Source organism: Oryzias latipes, chromosome 17 (genome assembly GCF_002234675.1).
Source record: "Oryzias latipes chromosome 17, ASM223467v1".
Lineage (NCBI taxonomy): Eukaryota > Metazoa > Chordata > Actinopteri > Beloniformes > Adrianichthyidae > Oryzias > Oryzias latipes.
The window spans coordinates 7853215-7878883 of NC_019875.2; the positions used below are offsets into that span (position 1 = coordinate 7853215).

Here is a 25669-nt window from a genome sequence, read left to right on the forward strand (position 1 = left end):
GATGATGGGAAATGAGGGACGGCTTGCTCTGCAACAACAGTCCCGCCCACAACTCAGGGGTGAATTTCTGATGAACTACTGCCACACTGCAGAAACTGACCTATAAAAACACAGGTTTTTCGGGCATGTGACGTGTGAACACAAACACGCTAAACACGCATGCTTGAACACGCATTCAGCATATGGTGTTCACACTGGATGAGCAAGGAGGGGCTTCTTCTTCTTCTTCTTCCGTTTATTAGTGCCTGTCTGTCACCTGCAGGTTGAAGAAGCTTGGTGCAAGGTTGTCAAAGCGGTGTAAATCCAGTGAATCTTGCTTCAGGCTTTTTCTTTTGTGGCTTTATTTCTATATATGAAAGATTAAGTGTCAAAAATCCAGCTGGGAAACAATGATTAATTTCTCCTTCATGAACCCTTTTCAAACAGTCGGCCATCCATATGTCCCTACATAATGTGAGTCCCTTACTGATCAAAGTTAAAACTGGTTTAACTTTCAACACACATTCAATGTCTTTTTGTAAGTAGAGCCCAAAACTGGTCGTAAAAAACCTGCGAAATTCTGCGTGAATGCGAGAGTTTGGAACCCTCGAAGCCTGAAATGTGCATTTACACAGACTTTTCGTTGGAAGTGGTTGCTTAGATCAACCTAAGCTTAGATGCTTAGGTTGGGGCGGCCGTGGTGCAGTGGAAGGGCGGTTGACCTCTGATCGGAAGGTTGAAGGTTCGAGTCCCGCCTTGCCAGCCCATGTGTCAAAGTGTCCTTGGGCAGACACTGAACCCCACTTTGCCTCTGGTGGGAGGTTGCTCCAGTGTTCAGCAGTGTGTGTGTGTGTGTGAATGGATGAATGGGACTGTGAAGCGCTTTGGGCCTTCAAGGAAGGTAGAAAAGCTCTATATAAGTATACGCCATTTAGGGAAATTCCTGCTGCTGCAACAATTAAAAATATGTTTGAAGTTAAAATAAAAATGTTCCAAATTCCATTTTAATTCCATTGTAAGCTGATTATTTTTGACAGTTTTATTTGTAGTCAGTGAATCTCAAACACAGTTGAGGAGTTCTGCCCAGTTCTAATATCTTGACCTTAAATACCAAGACTTTGTTTTTTGTTTTTTTGACATACTTACATTTCCAATTAAGCATTTTTTGAGTGAATTCCAAGCCCTCAACACCTTAGTCAGTGTATTTCAGTATGTTTGACTTTTATTCTTCTTCATGAGCCCTACATTTTGACAAATCTGTGTTAAGGGTTTAGTACTGACTGGTGAATGGATCAATGTTTTTTTTGTGAGGAATTGACATCATAATCCCTTTAAAAGCTCAAAAAAGTTGAGTTTGCATGATATAGGCTCCTTTATAAAAAGTCACCAAGAGTGTTCTTGACTATGAACATGGTTTTTAGTTAGTTGCCTGTAAAGTTTGCTTTATTTTCCTTTTTGACCACTAGTATACATTTAACGTTTTGATTTAGAATTTACATTTAATGATTATTTTAAAGTTTGGATTTAGAAAAAATATTTAATTTACATTTTAGAGGTTTAGAATCGGCATTTACATTTAGTTTAGAAATTTTGATTTATTTGAACATTTAGATAATCTCATGGAGCCATTGGTTGACAAACATTGAACAAGTCATAGGAAATTCTCTTTACAACTGTGAAACCAGAATTTGACATTTGTACTTTAAACACTTTCGGAACTACATAAAATGTGAGGTTTAGACCTCCAGGACCTGTGTTGAATGTTTGCAGATTAAAGCTTTAGACCAGTGTGTTTGTTTAGCTCAACCATGATCGACTTGTCTTACGGGAAATGTTTATTTATGATTTCCCACTCGGATTTCCAAGTATGTTTGACTTTTATTCTTCTTCATGAGCTGTAAATTTGGACAAATCTGTGTTTGGGGTTTAGTACCCACCATAGCGTCAAACCTTTATGTATTTCTTCAAAATTCAAATCCACCTGAACCTGATGAGAAAAAAAAGAAAACAATCATTCTTTCAAGAGTCCAAACAGTAGAATATCTGAGAGGAAGGAGACTGAATTACAAAAAGCTCAAAGCACCTAACAAAACTGATTGTGTTCCATTAGTAGAGGAGTTATAAAGAGTTCAGACAGCTAAAAAAAACTATAAATATATATATATATACACACATATATATATATATGTATACCTTTCCAAGTAGGCCTCTGTGTTTGGAGAGGATACCGCCACCGTTCTTGACTGCAACATCCAGAATTCTCCTGTGTAGCTCCACCAAGGAAACGTCAAACTCAAACCTGAGTGGGAAGAAACCGCCCAGCTTCTGAAAAACTCGCCATTTGATATGAAAAATAATCAGAAACATTTGGAAGGAAGAGGTGGACTCACGGCTTATCGTATACGGGGGACAGGCTTTTCTTTATGGTATGGGTTTTCCTTCTGCCAGAGCGCCGCTTGTCAGGGAGCAGGTAGAGGCGGACGTACGGATCGGAGCCATGATCGGTGAATGAGATCAGGTCTCTGCGAGAGCAGGTTCAAGTGTCAGAGGTGAAAACTCTGGTTTTTAGAAAAGGCTTGGTATTGATTTCATAGGATCTTTAGCAGCTTCACACCTGCAGGAGTGAACGATCACAACCAGTTTGTTCCTCTGCATGGAGTATCGGATCGTTAGCCTGATCTCCCCCAGAGGAGGGTGTGATAGGCCAGAACCGCTGCACACACACAAACACACACAGAGGCAGTCATTTCAACAGCAAAGATTGGAACATTCAGTCAAAGAAACACTACAAAAGATCTTTACAGCATTTTCCATTGGGTGAAAACTAAGAGCCTGTGTCCTTTTGGACCGTGACTGATTGTAAATGATTGTGAACGACAAACCAAAGAGTCTCCACATTTAAGAACAAGCTATGACATAGTCCGCTATTAGCTCAGTTTGGGATTACAGTCAGAAAGTATGAGAACTGTACAACGCCTGAACCACAAGTACATACATACCCTTTCCAAAAAATTACTTAAATTGGGGGTTCCAGCTAGTAAAACCCACAAAAACATGATTTAAAGAAAAACGACACTACTGTGGAGAAATCTGCTCAAATTCTGGAGGGGATGAATGTTTTCAACTGAATTTCACCAACTAATCTTTACTAAACTCAAACCAGCTGCACAGGTTCCCCAAATGTCTTTAAATTGGTTCAGTTTGATTCAATTGTCTCAGCTTGGTTCAATTTGGGGGAGATTTTAGACCTGACAGCTATCCAGAGGATCATCATTCTGGGTAATCCCCAAAAGTTCATGGCTAAGAAGGCTGGCTGTTCACAGAGCGCTGAATACAAGCAGATGAACGGAAAGTCTAATGGAAGGCAAAATGTGGCAGGAGAAGATGCACTGCCAAAAAAAAACAAAAAAACAAGATTGACGAACATGCAGACATCCAGAAAAACTGAAATGAGGTGGAGTAACAGCATTAAAACCACATTTAGGTGCATTCAGGAGATGGGCTACAACTGTCAGGTTTCCCAGGTCAAGCCACTTCTGAGCCTGGACCAACGAAGGAAACGTCTCATCTAGGCCAAGGAGAAGAAGAACTGGACTGTTGGCCAGTGGTCCCTGGTCCTGGTTTCCGATGAAAGTAAAGTCTGCCTTTCATTTGGAAATCAAGGTCTAAGGGTTTGGAGGAAGAGTGGTGAGGAGCAGAACCCAAGCTGCTTGAGGTCATGTGTGAAATCTTTGCAATCAGTCATGATTTGGGGGTTCAATGTCCAGCGCTGGTGTCAGTTAACTCCGCTTTCGTCAATATAAAATCACTGAAACAGTTCTAGAGGACTTCATGATTTCTTCTGCTGAGGATCTGGATGGAGATACAAATTTAATCTTGTAGCAGGCCCTGGGTCCTGATACTTCAATAAAATACTTCAATACTATTGAAGTACCATATAACGAAATACTTTATTTTGATTTATTTGATGGGATCACAATCTCTATCTTTTCACTGATAAGTGTTGATTTATTCACAGTATTCTCTCTCTCTAAGTGTCTTTTTCCACTTTTTCGGAAATCCTCTTTTTGTGGGTTTAATGAGCTGGAACCCGAATTTATGCAAAAATAAACAAATATTTAAAATCAATTAAATAGTTGGCACTGAATCTATATTCTATGAAAGTTAATTTTTTTTTGAATGGAATCAGAGAAATGAATACACTTTTCCGCTAAATGTAACATTTTGGAAAGGGATAGCAGTGATGAGTTCGGGAGGAAGCCCTTTTCTTTCCCTTCTTTTTTTAATGGAGCCACATTTCTAAGCTCATCAAAAACTTGTCAAACAGCATAAATACTAATATTACAATGTGTTTGCATAAGAATGATAAGCAAACACATGGCGGTGTGAACCTGAGGATAAGGAAAATTAAAAGAAACTTTGTTCCAAATCATTTTTTCATTTCATGCCTTATTGTTACAAACTGTTGTTTGCGGAATTTCTACTTCAACATTTGAGTGTAAAGATGATTGTCAGTGAAATCCTGCAACCACTGAGACATTTTTACTGCCTAGCAAGCTAAAGTTAACCGAACCTTCTTGACCTAAAACACAAGACCATTCAGAGCCTCTGAAAAATGTTTTCTGTGTTCTTTAAAAGGAGTTTTTTTTCCTTTAAAACAAATTTTAAATGGCCTCCCAAGCAAAAAAAAAACAAACTATTGGCTAGTTGCATGACTTGTCCCTCACAATCACACTTTCATTTCTGCATTATTTGAAGACAGAGAAAAAAAAGTAAACGGACGAGAAATAAAGCTGCGTGAATCTGATGGAGACAGTTCTGTTCCAGCTATTTTCCTCAAAAAGAAAATAAAACTGTCAATATTCAATAATGCAGACATATTCCAGGTGAAATGACTCTTCAGATGAAGAAAGACCCTTTTTGTACCCCACTCCCCCACAAAAAAAAGCTGTTTAGACAGATACTTATAAAGCTGTTGGAGTCTCTGCTGTAGCTCTTGAGTGGCGTAGGGGTTGGAGATGTCCGACGCGATGCTGGGTGTTGACTCTTTGCCATCAGCCAGGTACAGCTGGGAGCCAGAGAGGGCCAGGTTGGAGGTGCTCCGCCCATTCTCCGCTAAGCCTCCACGTCCCCCTTTTCTCATGAGGTTTGATCCGGTGTCCTTGTAGTCTGTGGGCCTCGTGGGCTCCCTTTGCTGGTCCTGGGTTGACACGGAGGCGGAGCGGGGGATGCTGGGGTCGTTTGGGGTTGGCATGGCAGACTCTGAGGACACAGAGGGGCTAGGCATCGGGCTAGAAGAGCTTGACTTGTGGACCTGGACTGCGGATGGGTTAGACCTTGTGCCAGGAGATGTGTCCTTCTCTAGACTCAACACCTAAAACAAAAGGTGATTAATAAAAATAAAAAAAAAAAGCCATTTTTTTGTCCATTTTCAATTTTTTACCCGGAGAGCCATCTTCATTTTTACAGTGGAGCCTGGCCCCTGGTTCTTCATGGGAAAATGCTCATTCAGCATCATGTTCTTGGCCTCCACCAGGCGGCTCAGAGGAACCGATATGGTTCCCATTGAACACTCATGCTTGGCATCCTTCACCTTTGAGATGTAAGTTTTGAAACATGAGCCGAACCTGTAACTGCAACTAAAGATGCCCGACCGAATCAGCACAGGACTTCCTACCTCCACTTCTAGTTCTTGTTTTTTGGGGTTATGGATGAGGAAGGTGAAGTTTTCCTCCCACAGTGGTTGAATGGTTTTGTATTTGGTCTGGAGAAGAAGACGAGTTAAGAAAATGAAGTCTATTTCACAGAAGACATAATGGGATTTTTATGATGCGGAGGCCGTCTCACCTTGCTTTCAAAGGATTTGTGTCCCACTCTGAACTGGACAAATGGATTTGGGTCACTTGTGACTTTTTTAGTCTAAAGGAAAAAAAAAAAGTACTTCAGAATTAGATGTACAAAGAGTAGATTCGCATAAACTAATCAAAAATGGACTTTAAACTCCTTAAAGTTTTGAAAATCTGAAAAAATATTATATTTAAAAGGAAAGCAAGTTAGATGCAAGGCCCTTTATGAACCAAAAAATTTCAGAAACACATTTGGAATGGAGAAACAATAGCAGACGAATGCAAATGCTGTTCCTCATACACATTTGTTATGAGCAGCTTAGATTTTTGGAGCAGAGCGGAGTAATGCCAAGACCCGCAGCACATGAAAAGTGTCCTAGCTGTGGTTACATGTACAAAAATAGCTTTGATTGGATAAAAGATCGTCTTAGAAATGAACTGTGTGCATGCGTCCCAAAAAATTGAGCGCATGACCAAGTCATTTTAACATTCGCAGACCTATCTAAAATACCGGAAACGGCCGGAGCCGTAAATATAGCGAGCTGCGGCATAGAGCGTGATGATCTTCTAAACTTGGTTTTATTATTGTTTTGATTATTATTGAATGCCTGTTCGCTCATAATTTCTTAAACTCATGTGGCCAGTGCTTTATTCTTGGCTGCACGCTCCCGGAAGAAGGGTTAGGATACGGCTAATATGTGCAAACAACATTTAGATGTTGATGGACTTAAAAAATCCATGCGGTCAATACCGCAATCAACGTGCATCTTGACTGCACGTGAATATGTAGGAATAACATCTGCCTTTATTTTGTCTGGACACGATTGGAAACACAAATTCATGTGATTGTTTGCAATCATGAGCATTTCTGCATTTCGCCAGCTCACACACCGTCCCAAAGCCGCTCCTCTGCTTGGAGACACAGTTCTCCGGGGCGACACGGTTCTCCTGAGTTCTGCAGCTTGCTCACGCAGAGCAGCCGGATGGACTGTGGTTTGAAGCCTCCTCCGGAGTGCACACCTTAACAAAGCACCCTCTCCTGCCCACAAACATCCGGCTGCTCTCCTCTGAGACATGGTTCGCTCGCGCGGAGGAGCCGGCCGGTCCCATTTGTGGTCCAAAGCCTCCTCTGGAGCGCCACACTGTCTATGCATGACGTAAAGCCAGCCCAGTAGTGACCCACAATCGGAACAAATTGTAGATCAACAATCAGCATAACCCACCTATTCTAATCGGAAGGAAATTTTTATCTGAATGAATCTGATCGGGGCAAAGTATTCCGAACGGCGCGTGTACATGACGGATTTTTATTTTGATCATGCGTTTATTCCGATTACTTTTATCTATTTAAAAACAGCTACTGATTTACTTTGATTCTGCAGCTAACACCCCCTGTAGTGGACATCCTAAAATATTTTTTTTTTTGTTTCTTGTCATGGGCTCAAAGCAGGACTCAATGTGGTGAAACCAAAAATAGGTTTTGGTTTGACAATTGGAACAATTTCTACTTCTGAGTTGGCACTCAGGACACTAAAAAAACAAACTGCAGCTCCTTGATGATATTGATTCATACATGTATCTTTGTTTCAGAAGGAGCTATTTTTTAAGTTGAACAGGTTCTTCTTTGATTCTGCAGTGAATCTTTACCGTGATATGTTGTATCAGTTACCCAAAACTGTTTAAGCCTGATGTCTCTATTTACTTGCGTTAGTCCAAAAAGAGTGACAAATGTAAACAGTGCTGTAAACGCAGTGTGACTAAACTTATATGTCTGTGACTGATGGAGGGCTTTTTTCTTTTAAAATGAAGAAGAAAAAAACAGGATTGGCTATTTTTTTTGATGATTCCTGTGGAGGAAATAACACTAAACTCAAAAAGTTCTACTGAAAGCTTAAAATAGGGGGAACAAAGTTGTGCCATCTGGTGGCAATATCTCATATTGCAACCAAGTCAGTAAAACTGCACCAGCTACTCTTTATAATGTTAGTTAAAAGGCTGCAACTGGGGGAGTAATCAGGAGATTGTGTTTCTAAAAATGTCTTGTAATGTTTGTAAAAGTATTATTTTCCTACATGAGCTGTAGAGCATCACACTTGTGTTGTTGGTATTTGAAATATGTTCAAAAACCTATCGCTGCTGGATTAATATGATAATGCATTCTGATGACAAGCAAGAAGTAGGTGTGATAGATAATAATGTTTACTAAATGATGTAAGAATGTTTTCAGAGGACTATCAATAAGCACTCCATTTTGTCACTTGACAAATTGTCTGTTTTTTATCTTATAAATAACTCAACAGAGGTGGGATTATATGAATTCACCTCTTCCCACTCAAGCAACAAATCAAACTGTACTTGACTTTAATTGCTAATTACTATATTTAATGAATCTCATGTGTGTGTATTTATTGCATTACAGCAAACACTGTCAAGAAAATGGTATCATCTTTCAACATCTTTTTTTCATTTTGTTTATGTAAATCAATGTATTGATATTTTAAATGGCTTTGTGGTTTTGCACCTTTTTATTTTAGTATTCCATTATGTTTAATATTCAAATAAACCAATAAATCAGATATAGAAATAAAAAATAAATCTCATGCAATTTTTTTCTTGTTTGGGTCTCTGTTCATCTTATAAACAGATTAAATTAAATAAAAAATAAAATAAAAAAACTCAATTTCCAAAGATGTCCGTATCTTAACTTTGTTAGGAGAGAAACTCCCTTTCAGGCTGAAGGAGCACACTTCATTGTTCCTTATTTGTTTAATAAGGATTTAGTGTAAAAAAAAAAGGAATAAAAATGACAAATCTAACAGAAGCTTATAGTCAAATGTATTCAGCCAGGACAGGCACCAAGAAAAACAGCTAGCAGCTTCTGTGCTTTGCACATCATGTCTCTTCTTTTCAGCATCTTATCATGCACATGCAGGACAAACAAACCACACAAGGCAAGCTTTTTTCTTTTTGAGAGGGGGGGGGGGGTTCAAAATTTAAATCATGAATTTAGTTGGATGAATCATTTTAAAGAAAAGATGATTAAATTGTTTCAATTTAGTTTAATTATGTCTGTAGGCCACTTCACCTTAATCCTGTTTCTTAAATGTTGTTATTACTTCTTCTTAAATTCAATTTATAAAATAATCCAGACATTATTAGAAAAGTGTTTCAGTTAGAAAAATGACTTGGACCAAACTCTGGGATGTTTGGCTATTCATAAAACACAAACCTTGAAGGAGAACTAAACCGTTGACCTCTGATTTCATCAAGAAGATTTAAAAACTGTTTTAAGTGTGTTCGTTGTGGTTTCAAGACAGTGAACAGGGAAGACTCATTGTAGCGCAGAGATGCTGTCACTTTAACACAATGCATCATGGGAGATGTAGTGATGCCAGACAGACTCTCTTCACTGAGATTCGTGGTTTTGTTCACTTGTTCCACGGTTCTGATACTGGATTCTGTGGAAAGCTACACCGCTAAAGACGAGGGCCCCGTTTGGATGAACACAGAGCTGATATCCTGGAGATGGTAAATATTTTTAGATCAGGGAAAATGGGTAATTTCCCACGGCACACCTGACCATGTCTCACGGCAGCACACCGGTTGAAAAACACTGGGTGAGATCATCTTTTCACTCACTGATCTCCCCCCAATGTGCTTATGGCTACATTTTCTTCATTGTTCGATTAACGTCCATCTTTCTGAGCTTGTCGTCCACATCTCTGTGGTCAAACTGTGCGAGCATGTGATGTTCTTTTTTGCAGTGCAGTTACCTTGATGAGCTCACTGACCGAGGCCTTCCTCGGCCCTGCTGGGTGGAACTCTAATGGATTGCGCTTTGATTTCCCCCCAAGAGAGAGCAGCACAAAATGCACAACAAAGACAAACACACCAGGAGGTCATAAGGAAGGAATGCAGGGAGGAAGAGGAGGAGGATGCGATGATGACAACATGGCAGCATCACCAGAGATGTAAGATGCACCAAAGAGTGAGACAGAGAAACAACATGGATGGTTACATGGTTATTTCCATTCCCCGAACAAAGGCATACATCAATTTACACGTTCCTGTCAGGCGGAAATTCTTCAAAAATTCTGATGTTTTATCAGTTTATGATGACTTAAGGAACCTTTTCATTCCATTTTTGTTCTTAGAGAATTTACATAAGAGCTACACAAGTTTTGTCTGCAGCAAAAGCAGCCAAAGGTAAATTGAAAGATTGAAGTGTTTTCAAACCAGGGAACAAAAATATATTTCAGGAAGACACTAATCCAGATGCCCCAACTTCTAAAACAACATCTTTGTGTCCAATTTCAAAAACACCACATCAGCAGCTCTCAATGTATGTTTAGAAGGAGGACATATAGAGTGACCAAAGTGGTCATGACAGGCTGAAACCCTTTTCCCCAGTGAGCTCTAACCATAAACTGTAAACCAGAGATGGCCAAAACACATGATCGCTTTTAAATGAAACCACAACCAAGTGTCTGTCCAATGTTCAGTAGACAGAGGATTTATGTTTGATTTGTTTCTGTTCTAAATATTTAACCGCTGACTCCATATGAGAACAGGACTGAGTGACTCCTCCCCCATTGCGTTCCAAACAGGAAGTACCAGCTGGTTTCAAGAAACCAAAATCCTATTCCTATTCTTTCTCTGCTCCATTTTTTAGCATGTTCTTGCTAATCCTATTTTATTAAATATTTTTTCTTTATTGATATTTATTCTTTTTTGAAGTTATAAACTGACCAATAGGATGCCTTAATAAAAGTATGTGGTCTCACGTCGAACATCTGAAACGTTTGACAGATTCTCCCGAGCCTGTTTTCAAGTGGTTGAGGTGTGGAGTTCCAACAAGCTCGCTCCTGATTGGTGAGAGCAGTTGCCATAGAAACTCAAACCTACTCAGACCAATCACTACCTACTGATGTTGTGTGGCTCAAAGATGGCGGTGTCTATACTGTGAAAATATTGGTGACTGAATTAACTTCTGTAATACCGTGGGTTTATCAGGTCTTTCCATTTTTAAACTGAATTATTACAGTGGTGGGATGTCAGGGCCTTCACGACCTTCCCTGAAGGCCTAAAAAAATAACTGAATCATGTGTTAATTATATTTTGCCCATGTATACTCATGAAATCATTCCAAATGGTCCTTCCATTCCCTTTTATTGTGTTTTTGATGGTAATGCTGCATCCAGACAGACGTATTTTCACATTGGAGCATTTAACCAATCGCATTTCACCTTTCTTTTGTTGCCAGGCAGGGTCAATGCAAAATCATTGTCGGGCATTCATCACCTTAAACCAATCAGATTTTGAGTTGGTGTCAACAGGGCCTTCAAGCAGGCTTAGACAACATCACAGTATTCAGACCTCCTGGTCGGACAGAAGTTTCAGGAAGTCTCATGCAGCCTTTTCCAGTTTGAGACAGAGACGTGGAGCACGTTTTGATCTGTCTCAGTTAAAAACAGAGCTGACTGTAATGTGTGCCATAGACGATTTAGCAAGAGAATCTCCCACTGATCTCCTTGACTTCCTTCATCAGAAAAATCTGACAGAGCATGAACAGCTGAACAGATTTGTGTGTTTGGTGCTGACCATCCCTGTTTTCACTGTGCCTGTTGAGCGGACATTTTTGGCTCTAAAGCGAATTAAAACCTACGCAAAAACACAACTGGACATACTCGGCTCTCTCAAGGAACTGATAATCTACATGGAAGGGTGATCAAACTGTCTTTGAGGAAAGAGAAGAGGATGGACTCTGTCTTCAAATAATCCGATTTTTTAATGAGTAAAATGATAAATATAATAAATAATATTCTGAATTTATTTAAATAAAAACATTTATTTTTTTGTTTATTTAGAGGCATTTATTGAGGCCACAGGAATTTTCAAATGCAATGCAAAGCTGGTTTCTGCATTGTAAACTGATTAATGAGGGGTTGAGTGATTCAGACGTAGCACTACTGAAGACCCCAGTGTGTAATGCACAGTCCACCACTGGATTATTGTTATTTTTAATATAATAGAGATTAAAACTTCTGTCCATCTCTTGTACAGTTTATGGTTTCAGAAGGGATTAAGGGAAACAAGCCTTTGTTGCCCCACAGAATCAAAAATTCAAAATACCTTCCTTCTCTCTGAATTTCAACAAGCTTTTAAACATAATTTACAGTCCAAAAGTTTTATTCATTTTGGTAAAACCCTGAAAAACACGTTAAAATTATTTTCAACAAAGGGACTTATAAATAATATTTACTGACTTTTAAACAGTTTTAAACTTTGAAAATGAAGAAAAAAAGTTTAGTTTCCAGGCTAAAAAAACTGGAAAACCACTAAACAAATTCTCTCCTGGAAGGCAGTACAGAGGGAAGGATGATTTTGACAGCTATTAAATCTAACTTCATGCTAAAGTCTCTATTTTTTGGCTCAAACTTTGCCAAAAATATGAATACTACAGGAGATGAAAGGAGTTATTTTCCATGCAGAGGAAGGATTTATGCTACCAAAATGCAGGGTCAAATCCTTCACTTTCTAAAACAAGCAAACAGAAGCTGCTTGGGAGAGGAAATCACACCTCGGCATTCTCCACACCAATGGGATTCTGGGATGCAGAAAAACATCTAGCTGACTCACAAATAAGCTCCTACAGAGAGTAGCGGTGTTCTCGCAAAACACGAGGCCCGCCGCACGCCTCTCTTTTAAGAAGCCAGAGCCCAAGTTCCCCTCGAAGACGCTCTTTAGAAGACAAGGAAGGAGTAGGAGAAGGAGAGAAAAGAGGAAGAGGGAGCTGACAAGTTAAAAGTAAAGCTAATTCTGGAGTTCAGTGATCAAGAATTAAAATCCCCTTAAAAAAACTGAGCTTTTATTTTGATACTTGCCGCCTTTTCCAGAGTACCAGTCGCAGGAACCAAAAAATGCATAATACCCCAGTTATGATTGACAGATGGCACTTTAAGCGGTACTTCTGTCTCTATGTAACCCAGTTTGATGACTTGCTGTCCCGCATTTGTCCAAGGAAGGAAAAAATAAAAAACAAAAATAATATTGTCTTGATAGAAATAAGAAAAATACCATAGAGTTCAGGAGGAGAATGAACAGATTCCCAACGCTACCTCTGCGTTGCTGCCAGTAGCTAATACTGATAAACATACATGCAGTGCCCTCTCATGGATGTTAGCAGGAAACAACCTTTAAAGGACAACCCGTTGGTGGGGACATTATGAATATATGAGCCTATTTATGTAAATAAGAAATCACAAATAAGTCGCTCCTGAGTATAATTCGCACACAGATTCAAACTATATTTAAAAAAAAAAATTTTAAAACGCGACTCGTACTCCAGAAAATACGGTGCACTTCTGTGTACATTGACACAGATATATGTAGCTAAGAAGTAGAAAAAAATCTTGGATGCATAATTTTACCTTTCACATTTATAATAAGGACTCTTTAAAAGTAAGTTCAACCTTCAGGAAGATAAGAAAAAGATATCTAATATTCAAACAAAATTGACCAAAAAAAGACCAAGAACGATTTATTTTAATCGCAGGGGTTATTTGTTAATTTTTGGTTGTTTGAATAGGTTTAGTTTTGGTTTCAGTGTATGTTCTCACCGGCAGGTTTTTGGCTGAATCCAGGAAGATGATAAGCACAGCAGACGAAGGCCCGTCATTGGCCTGACCCCGATCAGCTCCGATGTCTGCCATCACCTGCGAGGGTGGGGCACAGGCAGCAACATTCTCCTTTTATTTTGCCGTTTCAGCAGAGCCGAGTCTCAATCAAATATTTTCTTTCTTCCCAAAGCAAACCTGGTTAAGCTTGTCCGGCGTCTGCAGCAGAGACAACCACTCAAGTTTGAGATGCAGCTTCCCCGTCCGTGCGTCATCCAGGGGGAACCACTGAGAAGGAGGCGGACTTCATTTTAATAACTGCATGTTCTCAATTAACCCAACCTTTAAACCTTTAACACACTTTCTTACACACAACGGCCAACTTAACTGCCAAAGTAGGATTCTATGGTAAAGTTTCCTTAATTTGATTAAAACGAAAAAAGTGAAATCTTGCAAAGGAACTTGATGACTCAGAGCTTCACCATTTCTTGTGGAAGGCCTTAAAACATTACAAACACTACTTTCTTTCAACACTTTATATGTCACTGAACATCACAGAAGGGAGAATCTGGAGTGTTTAAGTTGAGACTGAGTGAGACTGAGTAAGAATGTCTTTGTGGTAACACGCCCTCAGTGCGAATGAGAAATTCATGAGAAATGGCAGCTTTTCTGTTGGTTTTATCTCCGTGTTATTAACATCTCCACGTTATTTTCACTGCTACTAGGTGTGTATACATCTTGGTGAGCATGTGGTGGGGCAAAATATTCTTTCGCACAAAGGCGCAGTAAGAGAGGAGAATTGCAAAAACAATATATTGTCCTTGCAGTCAGTGTCTGCTGCAGGATATGAATATGCTAGTTTTTGCTCAGTAAAATAACATCAATGCTTTTTTTTTGTATTAACAAATTTAAAAACGTGTTTTTTTTTTAAAGCTTCATGACTGACTGCAGTGTTTCCATTTTGGGACTGTAAGGAAAAGAATTGTGTGTTTTTTTTTTATGTGCTGCAGGAAGATGTGTGGTGAACCTGCGACAAGTTGATCTCTAAACCTAAAAGAGGTTTTCTTCAACAGCATGATGCATACAATATTTATTGAGGAGGATGTAAAAGACAAAGGCACGCATTCAGGAGGAGTATTCTGACAAAAATCCTTTTGCATGTAACCCTGAATAACTACATCTTTGAAACAGCTTTAATCATCAATCATGAAGTTCATTCAGAGAAAGACTGAGATGGAAAATGTGTTCGCTTTTATTCTGACATTTTTTCATTGGAAACAGGCATTTTATGGTCAAATGATAATTGGCAGATCCTGTTTAAGTTCAAAAGTAATTCATGAGGATGGTAATAAATATAGCGTCTTATGGAAGGGGTCTTTAAAATGCTTCTCTGTTTTTGATGCTGCATTTATTAAAAAAGCTTGAAACTTAATCTGATGAATAAACATATTTTAAACGCTTAATATAAAGATTACAATAAAAAATAATGTATTTTCTTATTTCTTATGCATAAAACAAGAAAAATGCATGAATGCAAAAATGCAACTCCATGCAACAGAAGTGTTGCATGGAATTAGAGAAAGATGCAGGAACAGAAGAAGACATCACCTGGTCCACCATCAGCACCTTCTGCAGCTCCACCAGGTCCAGGCTCAGACTGACAAACAAACACACAACCGTTACAACACAAACAAACAGCTGTTCTACTAAGAAACATGCAAAAACAGATGATTATATGGGAATTTGGGGTTGATAGACATTTTGAATTAGTTATGAAGACTCTACTCGTTTTTTTTCTCTCTCTCATCTGTACATAAAAGATTGATGCTGACTCATCTGGTTGCTGCTGGCTGAGTCGTGACTCTGCACAGCCTGATGGGAAATTAAAGTCAGACATTCACAGATGCACTCACTATGTGAATACAGGATCTGATGGCTGTCGGGAGATAAAGGGAGTGTGGCTATTAGCGCTGATTCGAATAAATAAAGAAGGTCTAATCGGGTCTTATTTCAACTATAAGAATTTATTTATAATTTTATTTATTTAGGCAATTTTCTGGACACTCAAGGTCACCCTTACAATAATAATAATAATAATAATGATAAATTTTATTTATAATGCACTTTTCATTAAATGAAACCTCAAAGTGCTACAAGATATGAATAAAACTCCATTAAAAAGAAATAATGTGCACATTTTAATACAAAACTAACCTAAAACTATAAAAGTAGCACTTAACAAACAAACAAAAAAAACTATCAGCAATCATAGGCTTTTTTAAATAGAAATGTCTTTAAAAGGGCTTTAAAAGAGTCCGGGGTCTGTGATGTTCTGAGATTGATAGGAAGGGAGATCCAAAGCCTTGGTGCAGCAGAACAGAATGCTCTGTCTCCCATCGTGCAGAGCCTGGAGGGGGGGACCTGAAGAAGGAAGCTGCCTGATGAGCGGAGGGTCCGGGTATGTTTCTGAGGAATAAGGAGTTCCAGGAGGTATGGTGGTGCCTGACCGGCCATGCATTTGTAGGTGATGATTAGAAGTTTGTATTCAATCCGGGATGAAACAGGAAGCCAGTGCAGTGATTTCAGGATGGGGGTGATGTGTTCATATTTCCTGACTCCTTTTAGGATTCTGGCTGCACTGTTTTGGATGTACTGAAGTTTTTTTATGTTTTTGTTGGGAATGCCAGAAAAAAGGGAGTTGCAGTAGTCCAGCCTTGAGGAGATAAAGGCATGGACAAGTGTTTCTGCATCGGGAAGTGATAGAAGGGCCGGAGTTTGGAGATGTTTCGTAGGTGGTGAAATGAGGTCTTGTATAGATACTTTATATGGTTGTATGGTACAACAGAAAGAGTAAAGCAAAAAATAATTAAACTTCGATAACAACAATTAAAAGGGAATTTTAATACATTCCTTCCGAAAATACGTCCGTATGTGACTAGTTGGGAGTGAGAATGTCCTTGTTGCAACACGAGCTGCACTAAAATAGACGCCCCCATCGCATTAGTTTTGTGTCAAGTTCAGTTAGATCATAGATGAAGCCAAGCTAGATTAACTCAGGGAGCAGTGGATGCTAAGACACGACAGTGTTAACTTGCCCAGAAGTGCTTCTTTACAAAAGAAGAGTTTTGACTTCCCTACTTTGAATGTTGATCCTGAACCTGTTTGCTTTAATTTAATTGTCAGCTCTAAATGCCTCATTTGTTCATCTGGACATTCTAAAATAAAAAAATAACATGATTACAAATTACTTTAAAAAAGGTACTGCATTTTTACGGAGGACAAGTTGTGTTTTTAGCCCACTTGCGACGTATATGCGATTTTTTTTAATTAAACAGCAACAACCACTAGAGGTCGCTGTGGGTGCATTTGCTAATGAAAGCAACACAGAAAAAGAAGCGTTGCTCAGTCTTATGCTGGAATCCTCTAAATTGTTCCAAAGCAACAAAGATTGTGAATAGTTTCCAGATTTTGTAACTTGAAGCGATAAAATAGTTTATAGACTTGTTAGCGTATTCTTGTTCATATGTTGCACTAATATAGTAGACTTCTCCTATGTTACATGAAGCTAAAGATGGTTACTGTAGGGAAGCCTGCCTGTATTCAGCCTATTACTGTTATTTTATTATTACGAATTGTCTTTCAAGATGAAATGTCTGTTCTTGGTCCAGTATTTTAGTAAATACTTTTCTAGGTGTGACTTACATACAATTTGTTTTGTTTTAATAATGCATTTATTGCTGTTTCGACTTATACTCCAGTGAAAACTAAAGTCTGAAAAACGTGGTAATTATAATGCAAAACAAGATTTTTACAGATATATTAGAAGAGGAAAAAACACAATTCTTTTCAACTCTGTTTCAACATTTGAATGTAAACACGTGGGCCATTTCCCAAACATTCGGAAAAAGTGTTTGATTCCTGAACGCCGCCCAATGTGTGGGACTGATGGGTAATTTCAGCCAGAGTATGATTACTTCAAAGAAAAATGAAAGTGAAATGGTGAGATGGGAGACTTACCCTCCCAAAAAGTCATCCTGATTGTTGTCTTTGTCAAACAGCTCGAACTTAACCTCATTTGGCATGTTGTCATAGATCAAGGCCTGAAAAAGGCAAATCATAGCGTTACACTTTTGCTTTACTGCAGGTGCTCCATTGAAACTGAAACTGTTGTATTTTTAATGGACTGACTGACCTTATAGACTGACAGAAAACTTTTAAGCCAAAATACAAGAGAATTTGGGTAATAGATCTGAGTTTTCCTTTAAAGATTTTTTAAAAAGCAACAAGACATGAGCTCAGCAGTGAATATTCTTATAGTTAAAATATAACCTGTGTGGTGTTTAACTTTGAAACATAAGAATATAACTGATTCTGCATAAAAAGCAGTGCTATGAAATTGTAGAAATAAAAACGAAAATTGCTGAATTGCTCACCTCGTACACTTCATTCCACTTTGGATTGAGACTTTCGTTTATGATTTTGCTCTGGAAAAGCACCGTCCCGACCTGAATGACTCCGTACGGATCAGACTTGCCTTTGATCAGGCCGCCCAGCAACCTGTCTTTACTCATCAGCTCCTGGGCTTCTATGAAGTGGATCCTCAGCACGGCCTGATGAGACCGAACACAGAGAGGCGATCAAGCAAAAGCTTGTTTGTTTAAAAAAAAAAAGTCTCATTTAATTCTTCACTAAAACAACCTGGAATCACTTTTCAGAGAACACTCGTGTAAGTGAGTGTGGTACCTTGGGAGTGGGAAAGCGGATTCTGGACAATTCAGCCTCTCCCACCAGAGGAATTCTGATTTGATTTGGCATCACCAAGTAGCCCTGAATAATGTCCTGGATGATGCCATCACACAAACCGCTGGAAAAGATGGATGAGAGATGAAAAAGAGGAAGGAACAAGTTAGAAAATATTCTCCAAAAAGTTCAGTAACTGAAAAGTTTAGGTTTCTTGCAGGATTACACAAAGAAAACTCGGGTTATGACTGCTATATCCTTACCTGCATATTCTTGGCTGGGTCTTAGTGAATGATTAATGAACAGTTGGAACAGCAATAAAAATTGTATTTCTACAAACCAGACATTAACCAAACACGTGTTTGTTGTTTAGAAGTCATTCATTTATTATGTCTCCTAAGGTAAGGTCTGGCATATTTGTTCTCTAAACTAAATTCCACATTTAATTTTTATCTCTGTTTTCAGTGATGTGCATGAATCCAATCATTAGGAGGTTGTGGATGGGCTGTAAAGTAACGTCTCATTCATCCAGAGAGGAAAGGATGCGTTGAAAGGACACAAGTGGGAACTGGTGTTTACATGTGTGCAGATTTATGTGTGAAGATGTGAAGAAAATCCACTTCTGTACAGTTCTGCTTTGTTTAGCACGTCTGTTTGAATGAGATCCATGCATCGATAAACCAACATTCCAGTTGAGATTCACCAAACTCAAATTTAGGCTTTATTTTATAGCCGCATTAACTTCTAATGTCACATCTATGTCACAGAGTCTGAGTCACATGACCTATTATCTTCCAGGTTTCATATCTGAATTTAAATGTCAGATGCAGAGATTTAAGGGTGTATTCCAGTGATCACCTATCTTTTTGAAGATGAGGGCTATTTTATGGGGTGTGAGTAGTACGAAGGGCTACCTTAATCAAACTTTTCTTAATTTGCTGACCAATTACTCTGATATGGTGGAGGCATGCTGCAACGCGGTTACTGAGGAGCAGACGGCAAAGAAGGTACACTGATAAGTCATCCGACCACATTTCAATGACTTGCTGTGTCTCATTGTCGTTTCATCTGTTGCTTCCTTTTTACTATGTTTACATCCAGTAAAGCGTGGCTATAGTGGCCGTTTTGTCCAGTTGTACTGGTCCACCACGACGACGAGTCAGACTGAAAAAACCTCAAAGTGAAATGGAGCTCAATTTGATTTGCAAAAAAGAAACGGGACCACCTCCAAAGATGGATCAGAGAGTGGTTCCTGTTCCCGGACCAAGGCGTATTCAGACTGGAAACTTGTTCTGGATTATCTGGGAAACAAACTGTGGTTCACGCAACCCTTGTGCTATCCAAGGCACGTTAAGTTGGGAGTGGGGTCATCTGGACCCCACTAGACAGTGCACTGAACCTTTTTTTTTTTTTAAATGATTCTTGATCTTCACTGGTGTCCATGGATTACATGAAATCCTCTCCACCTTTCCTCATGGTAGGGAGAACACGTCAATGTAAGGGTGGGGTCATCTGGACCCTTTAAGACAGCACAAAGGTTAAGCGTACCAAATGTGTCCAGTCTAAGTGTATCATTATTCTCAAAAGTAAAAAATATACACATATGCATATAAACATATAGGTCTCACAGGTTTTTTTTTTATTTGACCCCTAAACTCCAGTAAAAACCTTTTAAAATGACCTATTCATCCAACTTTGTCAATTTTTTAGCTAGCAAATGCCAGTTGCCCAAAATCTCTTTTTTTTTAAATTGCATCTGTCTTTAATGACCAGTTTTGACCTGCTTTTGTGCCCTTTCTACTACTGTGATATCTAGGCGCTAGTTTGCTGTGTCTGGAGTAACGTAATTTTATTTGGCGTTGTATTATTGATGCTGTGCACAAATGACAAGTAAAGAATTTGAATATGAGTTTGGCTGCAAATATACTTGCAACCCTTGTGCTATCTTAGATGACCCCACCATTACATTGACGTGTTCTCCCTACCATGACAAAGGTGGATAAAGGTGGAAAGATTTCATGTAATCCATGGACACCAGTGAAGATCACAAATCACTGAAGAAAAAAGGTTCAGCTCACTGTCTAGTGGGTCTAGATGACCCCACTCCCAATGTTAAAGTGCCTAGGATAGCACAAGGGTTAAAACAAATGACGGGGAAAAAAACTGCAGCATCGTTGGCTTTTACAATTTTCTTAATTCCCTCTAGATGGCAGCAGTGTGCTGTTTCTGAACACACTCCTGAATTGGCTGACTCACTTTCACATGTAGTTTACGTGAGCTTGCAATGATCCAGCCTAAGTTAAATTCCGCTCAAACATCTGGTCATGAGGAGGTTTGATTCACAGGTTGATGGTGTAACTCCCCGGGTTACCCTGACATTAGGCCTGTCACTGAGGCTTCCCTCTTTCTGCCCCATCATGCCTATAAAAGGAGTTCGTTTTTTTTAAATCGGCTGCACAAATGCTGCTGTTTGCTTTATCATCATGTCTCGAGGCAAAGGCAAATCCACACTGTCAAAATGTGTGTCAACACACCCACAATAACACACACACAGAGACACAAACACAGACACACACAGGGAAAGGTGGGGCAAGGTTTGTGTTTCGTCTCCGCTCACACATCACCCTGTTTTCTTCAAACTTGTGAAACAAGGAGAGCAGCATTTCACAGGGTGGAGTCTTTAAAAAGCTGCATTGTTTCAGTCCTGAAAACCAACAGTAAACACATAGTAAACCAGTTAAGACTGTTAGCAGCATGCTAACCACAAGCTGCTATTAAAGCTCTTGTGAGCTGAAACTTTGGTGTTCTCAAGATCTTATAGTTTTAAACAACCAACTGTGAAGCAGGCACTGTAAAAGAGAATCTGATAGCCACAAGTGTTTAGGTGTGAGTGGGTGTGGCAACGTTTTGGCAGTCAAACACAGTGACTCAAACATCCTGAGAGACTGCCAGCTCAAACCTGAAAGGCCCAATTTCTTTCACATTAACATATCTGCAAAAATGTCTAAAAAGAAAGTTTCCGCACAAGTGCAACCATCCACATAACTGAAATTCTGTATGAGGAACTGCACTGCCAATCACAGAGTGAGGCCATCTAAGGCCTTTGACACAACTGCCCTAACGGGCCGATACGGGGCTTTCTGCGAGCGAAAAATGGGCAAACCTGTACGGGGCACGGCGGTGGGCCACAGAAAATAGACCCCTATGATGACCCCCATGAGCCAGTAGAGCCAAAATGTTCATGCACGTTTTTCTACGGGCATGCTGTGAGCAACAGGTTGTGGAGAACATTTACCACATGAATGCCATATAAGCCTCCACAGGCACGGACAACCCAAAAACCCTCAGCATGTGACTAAGGCTTTACCAACAGTATCTATACCTATAAACCATAAAGCCAAAACTTAATCTCCTAATGAAAACTAAGGAATAAAACAACTTTGTAAACCACTGATTGCGGCAAACAAAGCTTCCCTTCCTGATGTTACTTACTTGAGACCAGGAATATCCAGAATGTTTGTGAGTCCAGTCCAATTAATGTCCAGAAGCTGAAAAACAGAACGATAGCTATTAAAAAAAAAAAAAGCAGCAGAAAGTCCAAAGCAGAAATAATAAAGATAAAACGTGATCCTGTGGTGCAGTCAGTGCAAAGCAGGGTATTTAATTTTAATGCCATTTTTCAGGAGAACAGACAAGAAATGTCCAACATTATAAGGAAAACATTGTATTCTGTGTGGAAGTATTATAATAAAATACAATAAAGTTGCTATATTTCAGTTTTTGATCAATTTTATACCAGGTTTCAGTGCTGAAGAACATTTTTAATTAAAGTTAACTCTGCTTTGTGGCACAGAAAATTATTTTCCATTACAAAATACATTTAATTTGCTAATATATAATCAATAAATCTCCTTAGAAAGTGTTAGAAAGTCAAGGGTGTATTTTCATTTGCTTTTCCTGAAATAAGCCAGTAGCTCTGGACGGTTTCAAGCATGGAGAGACAAATGGTAAAATCGCGGACAATCTCCTTTTAGCTCCTCGCCGGCTGCATCATGAGTCAGCAGAGACGCAGCAGCGGAGCCGAGCTCTTAATTCAGACGATCCAATAATCAATACCAGATTAGGTTAAAGTCAGGGCAGGCAGGAAATGTCTGCCTGTGGAAATGATATTACATTTACAAATGATCAGACATCAAAACGTGATTAAAAACGAGCTAAACAACAATCAGCGGGAAGCAGTGAGCTTTTATTTCCACCTTTCCTAAAAAGGATGTAAACATTTTTTTTTAGGTTATAGTCATAATTAAGCTATTGTCAAGATTTTCGTTCTTTTAGTTTAAAACTAGGTGATCTAACAGGTGAAAATATTAAACAAGAAGGTCAAAATTTTCCCATTTTCAATACAAAAAATAAGAGCAACTGAAGTATCATCTAAATAGATTTCACCAAATTGACTGTAAAGTCAACATTTAAAGATTAGAAATAAAATTAGGACAAAGTCTAACTGAAAAATAAAAATGTCTTAATATGAAATCTGGGTTCACATGAAATGTTACGTTTTATTAATCATTAAATGCCCACAGTAAACCTTTAAATTTAGACTGTTTGAAAAGCAAAACTTAACACAAACAGTTGTCATTTTCACTACAAACCACTGTCGTGTTAATAACACAAAAAAGGAGAAAAAAACCTGCAATATTAGAATTGATTCACCACAGAAGAGTAAACAAATTACTTCCCTGCACTAATGTGATGGTGAAACTGAGATCTCGATTGTATCAAAAAGGCCAAGTCTGGTAAAAAAAACAACTGTTTTTGTGATTCGCAAGTGAGAATAACTTAGTTTTGTCTTCACCCGGTCCTTGTTAAAGTTCATAACAGAGACTGTCTTTTCGCACAAGTTATGTGAAGCCAAACAAACTCAGCCTTTTCATAGCGAATGTTCACATCTGTTGAAAGCTGCCTTTATCCAGCTGCCAGTTAAAGTTGACAAGCGGGAGCTGCTGGTGTCGACTGCCACACAACGTCACTCTGCAGCTCAGTGGGCTCGGCCTGCAGGTGGTCTTACAGAGAAATTGTCCACTCCTCTCAAAGCAATGAGCTGTATCCGTGCTTTCATCACAGCCTAATGAAGAAAACCCAACTCCTTTATTCTCCTTTTGTCTCTTAAACTCTTGAGAAGTGATGTCCGTGCATGTTGACACAAGGTCTTAAGAGGTTAATATCAGATGGACCACAGTGTTCCAGGCAAACATTAGCAAACGCCTGCTTCTTCTCAGGACAAATGTTCTCCATCCTTTTTATCACGCCGTCTTTAATAGTTTTCCCATTGGTAAAAGGTTTGCAGTGCTTTACAATCAGTGTTCGTAGCTCACTTTGGTGGCATTTTAATGTGTCCCACAGGTTCTTGTAAAAAAAAAAAAAAAAAAAATGCTGCTTTGGCGTTACAACACTTTCTAGTTGCTTCAATTTTTCGCACTGTTCCATCCCAGTTAGTTTGTCAAAGTTATAGGTTATACCTCTTCATGGTAAACTCCTGAAAATAGCCTCTTGGCATATAAGGCACACACGGTTGTTTTGTGTTTTAGTAAAAAAAGAATCCAGTTTTTGCTTGTCCTGGAAATGGCTGCCCCTCGTTTTAAGCCAATCACACTCAAGCGATTGTACACAGAGTTCTTAGAAGCCAATCACAATCAACCAATCATACATATAGCTTTTAGAAAGTGCTGGGGGCTGCAGATTATTAATTTAATGACATGAGTTTGTGGGTCGGTGAATAATTGAAGGTCTGTTATTCTGCCAGTGAAATAATCCTTGTCTTTTCGTGTTCATCAAAACTGCAAACTCTTTTTTGAATAATTACAAAGTTCTGAAGAACTTTTAATTTGCTGTGTCTTCAACTGCGAGTTTACAAACAGACAGAAGAACATGCATCTGTGATGACGTCTCTTTGATTTAAGATGGCATCCTTCTTGCAGATGGAAACTTACTCACAAAACACATGTTAGGTTTTGACATGGCAAACCTGCCACTATGAAGCTCATTTTTAACTTTGTTTCAAATGATGGAATTATTTACAAAGTGTTTCTGTAATTGGCAGGTTGGTGAACCAATGGGAGGCCTTAAATGTTTTACTCACTTTGTCCTACCCAATAAGCCCCTTTGGTCATTTAATTAAGGTGGGCGGAGCTTGTCCCTCTTCACTCGTTTTCATACAGTTCTGTTGGTGACGTCTAAGAAAACCTAATTCTGTTTGTGGAGTTGTGTACTATATTCGGCCTGATTTGCTGAACATCTTTTAACATAAGAGAGGACCTGGTGGTCTGGTGGCTGCAGCTCAGAACCATCCAACATTTAAGAGTATCCTTTTCAACAACAACAAAATAGGGTTTGGGTTCTTAAGCAGACGCTAATACTGATCCAATCTGATGAAAATTGTGTTTTATTTAGTGTTTTTAACATTTTCTTGTGTTATTTCTCTGATAATGGAGGACATATATTAAAAAAAATATAATGCTTAGTATTTCTTAATTCAAACTGCGATAAATCAGAAGCAGACGGAAAAAAAAAATGCCTTTGCGAAAAGCTTGTAGCTGTGACGTAGAAGCTACAATCGGCAGGCCACAGACTCTCCTCAACTCCATTCTGATGCATGCATTTGTAGACAAATAGAAACATGTACGTCTTTTTTTTTCCTTATCTGAGCTGGCATCTGGCTCAAAACTGTACGGATGGATAGCTCCAATAATGGTCGCCATTTTTGTTTCCCAGGTAATGTATGGTTGGGGGTGTGAAGGTCTGTAAGCTAGCAGGAAAGAGTGTAAACAAATGGATGACAACAACTTGGAGGTGAGTTTCAAATGAACAACTGTTGCTCAGGATAAACTCTGTCCTATAAAATAGGGCACAGGTTTTTAAGATTTTGACAAAAGGTGGTCAGAGACTGTTGTTGTTTAATTGCAGGGAGGTGCTGCTTCAGCATGCTTATGCTGGCATTACAGGTTTGAAGCTTTCTCAGATTGTGAAACCCAACACTAAAACAAGGACACACTTGAGGGGTGTGTAATATTATGTCCAGAGGAAGTTTAACCTGGTTTTATAACCCAGTTTCTTCTGCCTGTTTAACCTGAGCCATTAAGTGAAATTCAATTCATTTTATCGTCTTGTCTTATCTAATGGCCCATATAACAGACCAGCAGATTACATTGAAGGGTTGTCTGTGCCGTCCCTGTAGTGATCAAGCACAAGCCAACAGTCGGAACAAGAGATCTACATGAAAGATCATCTTTTTAGTCTTTTAAATTTAATGTCAGACAAGGCACAACTCCACCACCCATTGGTTAAGAAACTGGGCTGAGTCAGCCAGCACACATTCCTGACACGCCCAGATCTCCACAAAGTTCCACAATGACTGTGCCAGGCGGCAGTGGGTAGTGCAGCTGCAGGAAAACAGCACAGCTGACAGTAGAAAGAGGCCGCTGCAAACAC

General features: G+C 39.1%; 1 protein-coding gene across 3 annotated transcripts in view; it reads right to left on the minus strand.

Annotated features, from left to right (window-relative positions):
* Window positions 1-25669, minus strand: part of LOC101155225 (extended synaptotagmin-2) — a 53252-nt gene that overhangs the window by 1528 nt on the left and 26055 nt on the right. The window contains exons 8-24 of one of the 3 annotated variants that reach the window (XM_023965407.1): window positions 21674-21729; window positions 18185-18305; window positions 17875-18051; window positions 17459-17541; window positions 15050-15098; window positions 13640-13729; window positions 13445-13540; window positions 12465-12566; window positions 9599-9661; window positions 5827-5898; window positions 5657-5743; window positions 5423-5572; window positions 4944-5353; window positions 2594-2692; window positions 2370-2501; window positions 2173-2278; window positions 1917-1966 (exon numbers count right to left, since the gene is read on the minus strand). In XM_023965407.1, the coding sequence (XP_023821175.1) occupies window positions 1917-1966; window positions 2173-2278; window positions 2370-2501; window positions 2594-2692; window positions 4944-5353; window positions 5423-5572; window positions 5657-5743; window positions 5827-5898; window positions 9599-9661; window positions 12465-12566; window positions 13445-13540; window positions 13640-13729; window positions 15050-15098; window positions 17459-17541; window positions 17875-18051; window positions 18185-18305; window positions 21674-21729 (1943 nt within the window). The remainder of the gene's footprint in view (window positions 1-1916; window positions 1967-2172; window positions 2279-2369; window positions 2502-2593; window positions 2693-4943; window positions 5354-5422; window positions 5573-5656; window positions 5744-5826; window positions 5899-9598; window positions 9662-12464; window positions 12567-13444; window positions 13541-13639; window positions 13730-15049; window positions 15099-17458; window positions 17542-17874; window positions 18052-18184; window positions 18306-21673; window positions 21730-25669) is intronic. The other 2 variants (XM_023965408.1, XM_023965409.1) reach the window with 2 other exon arrangements.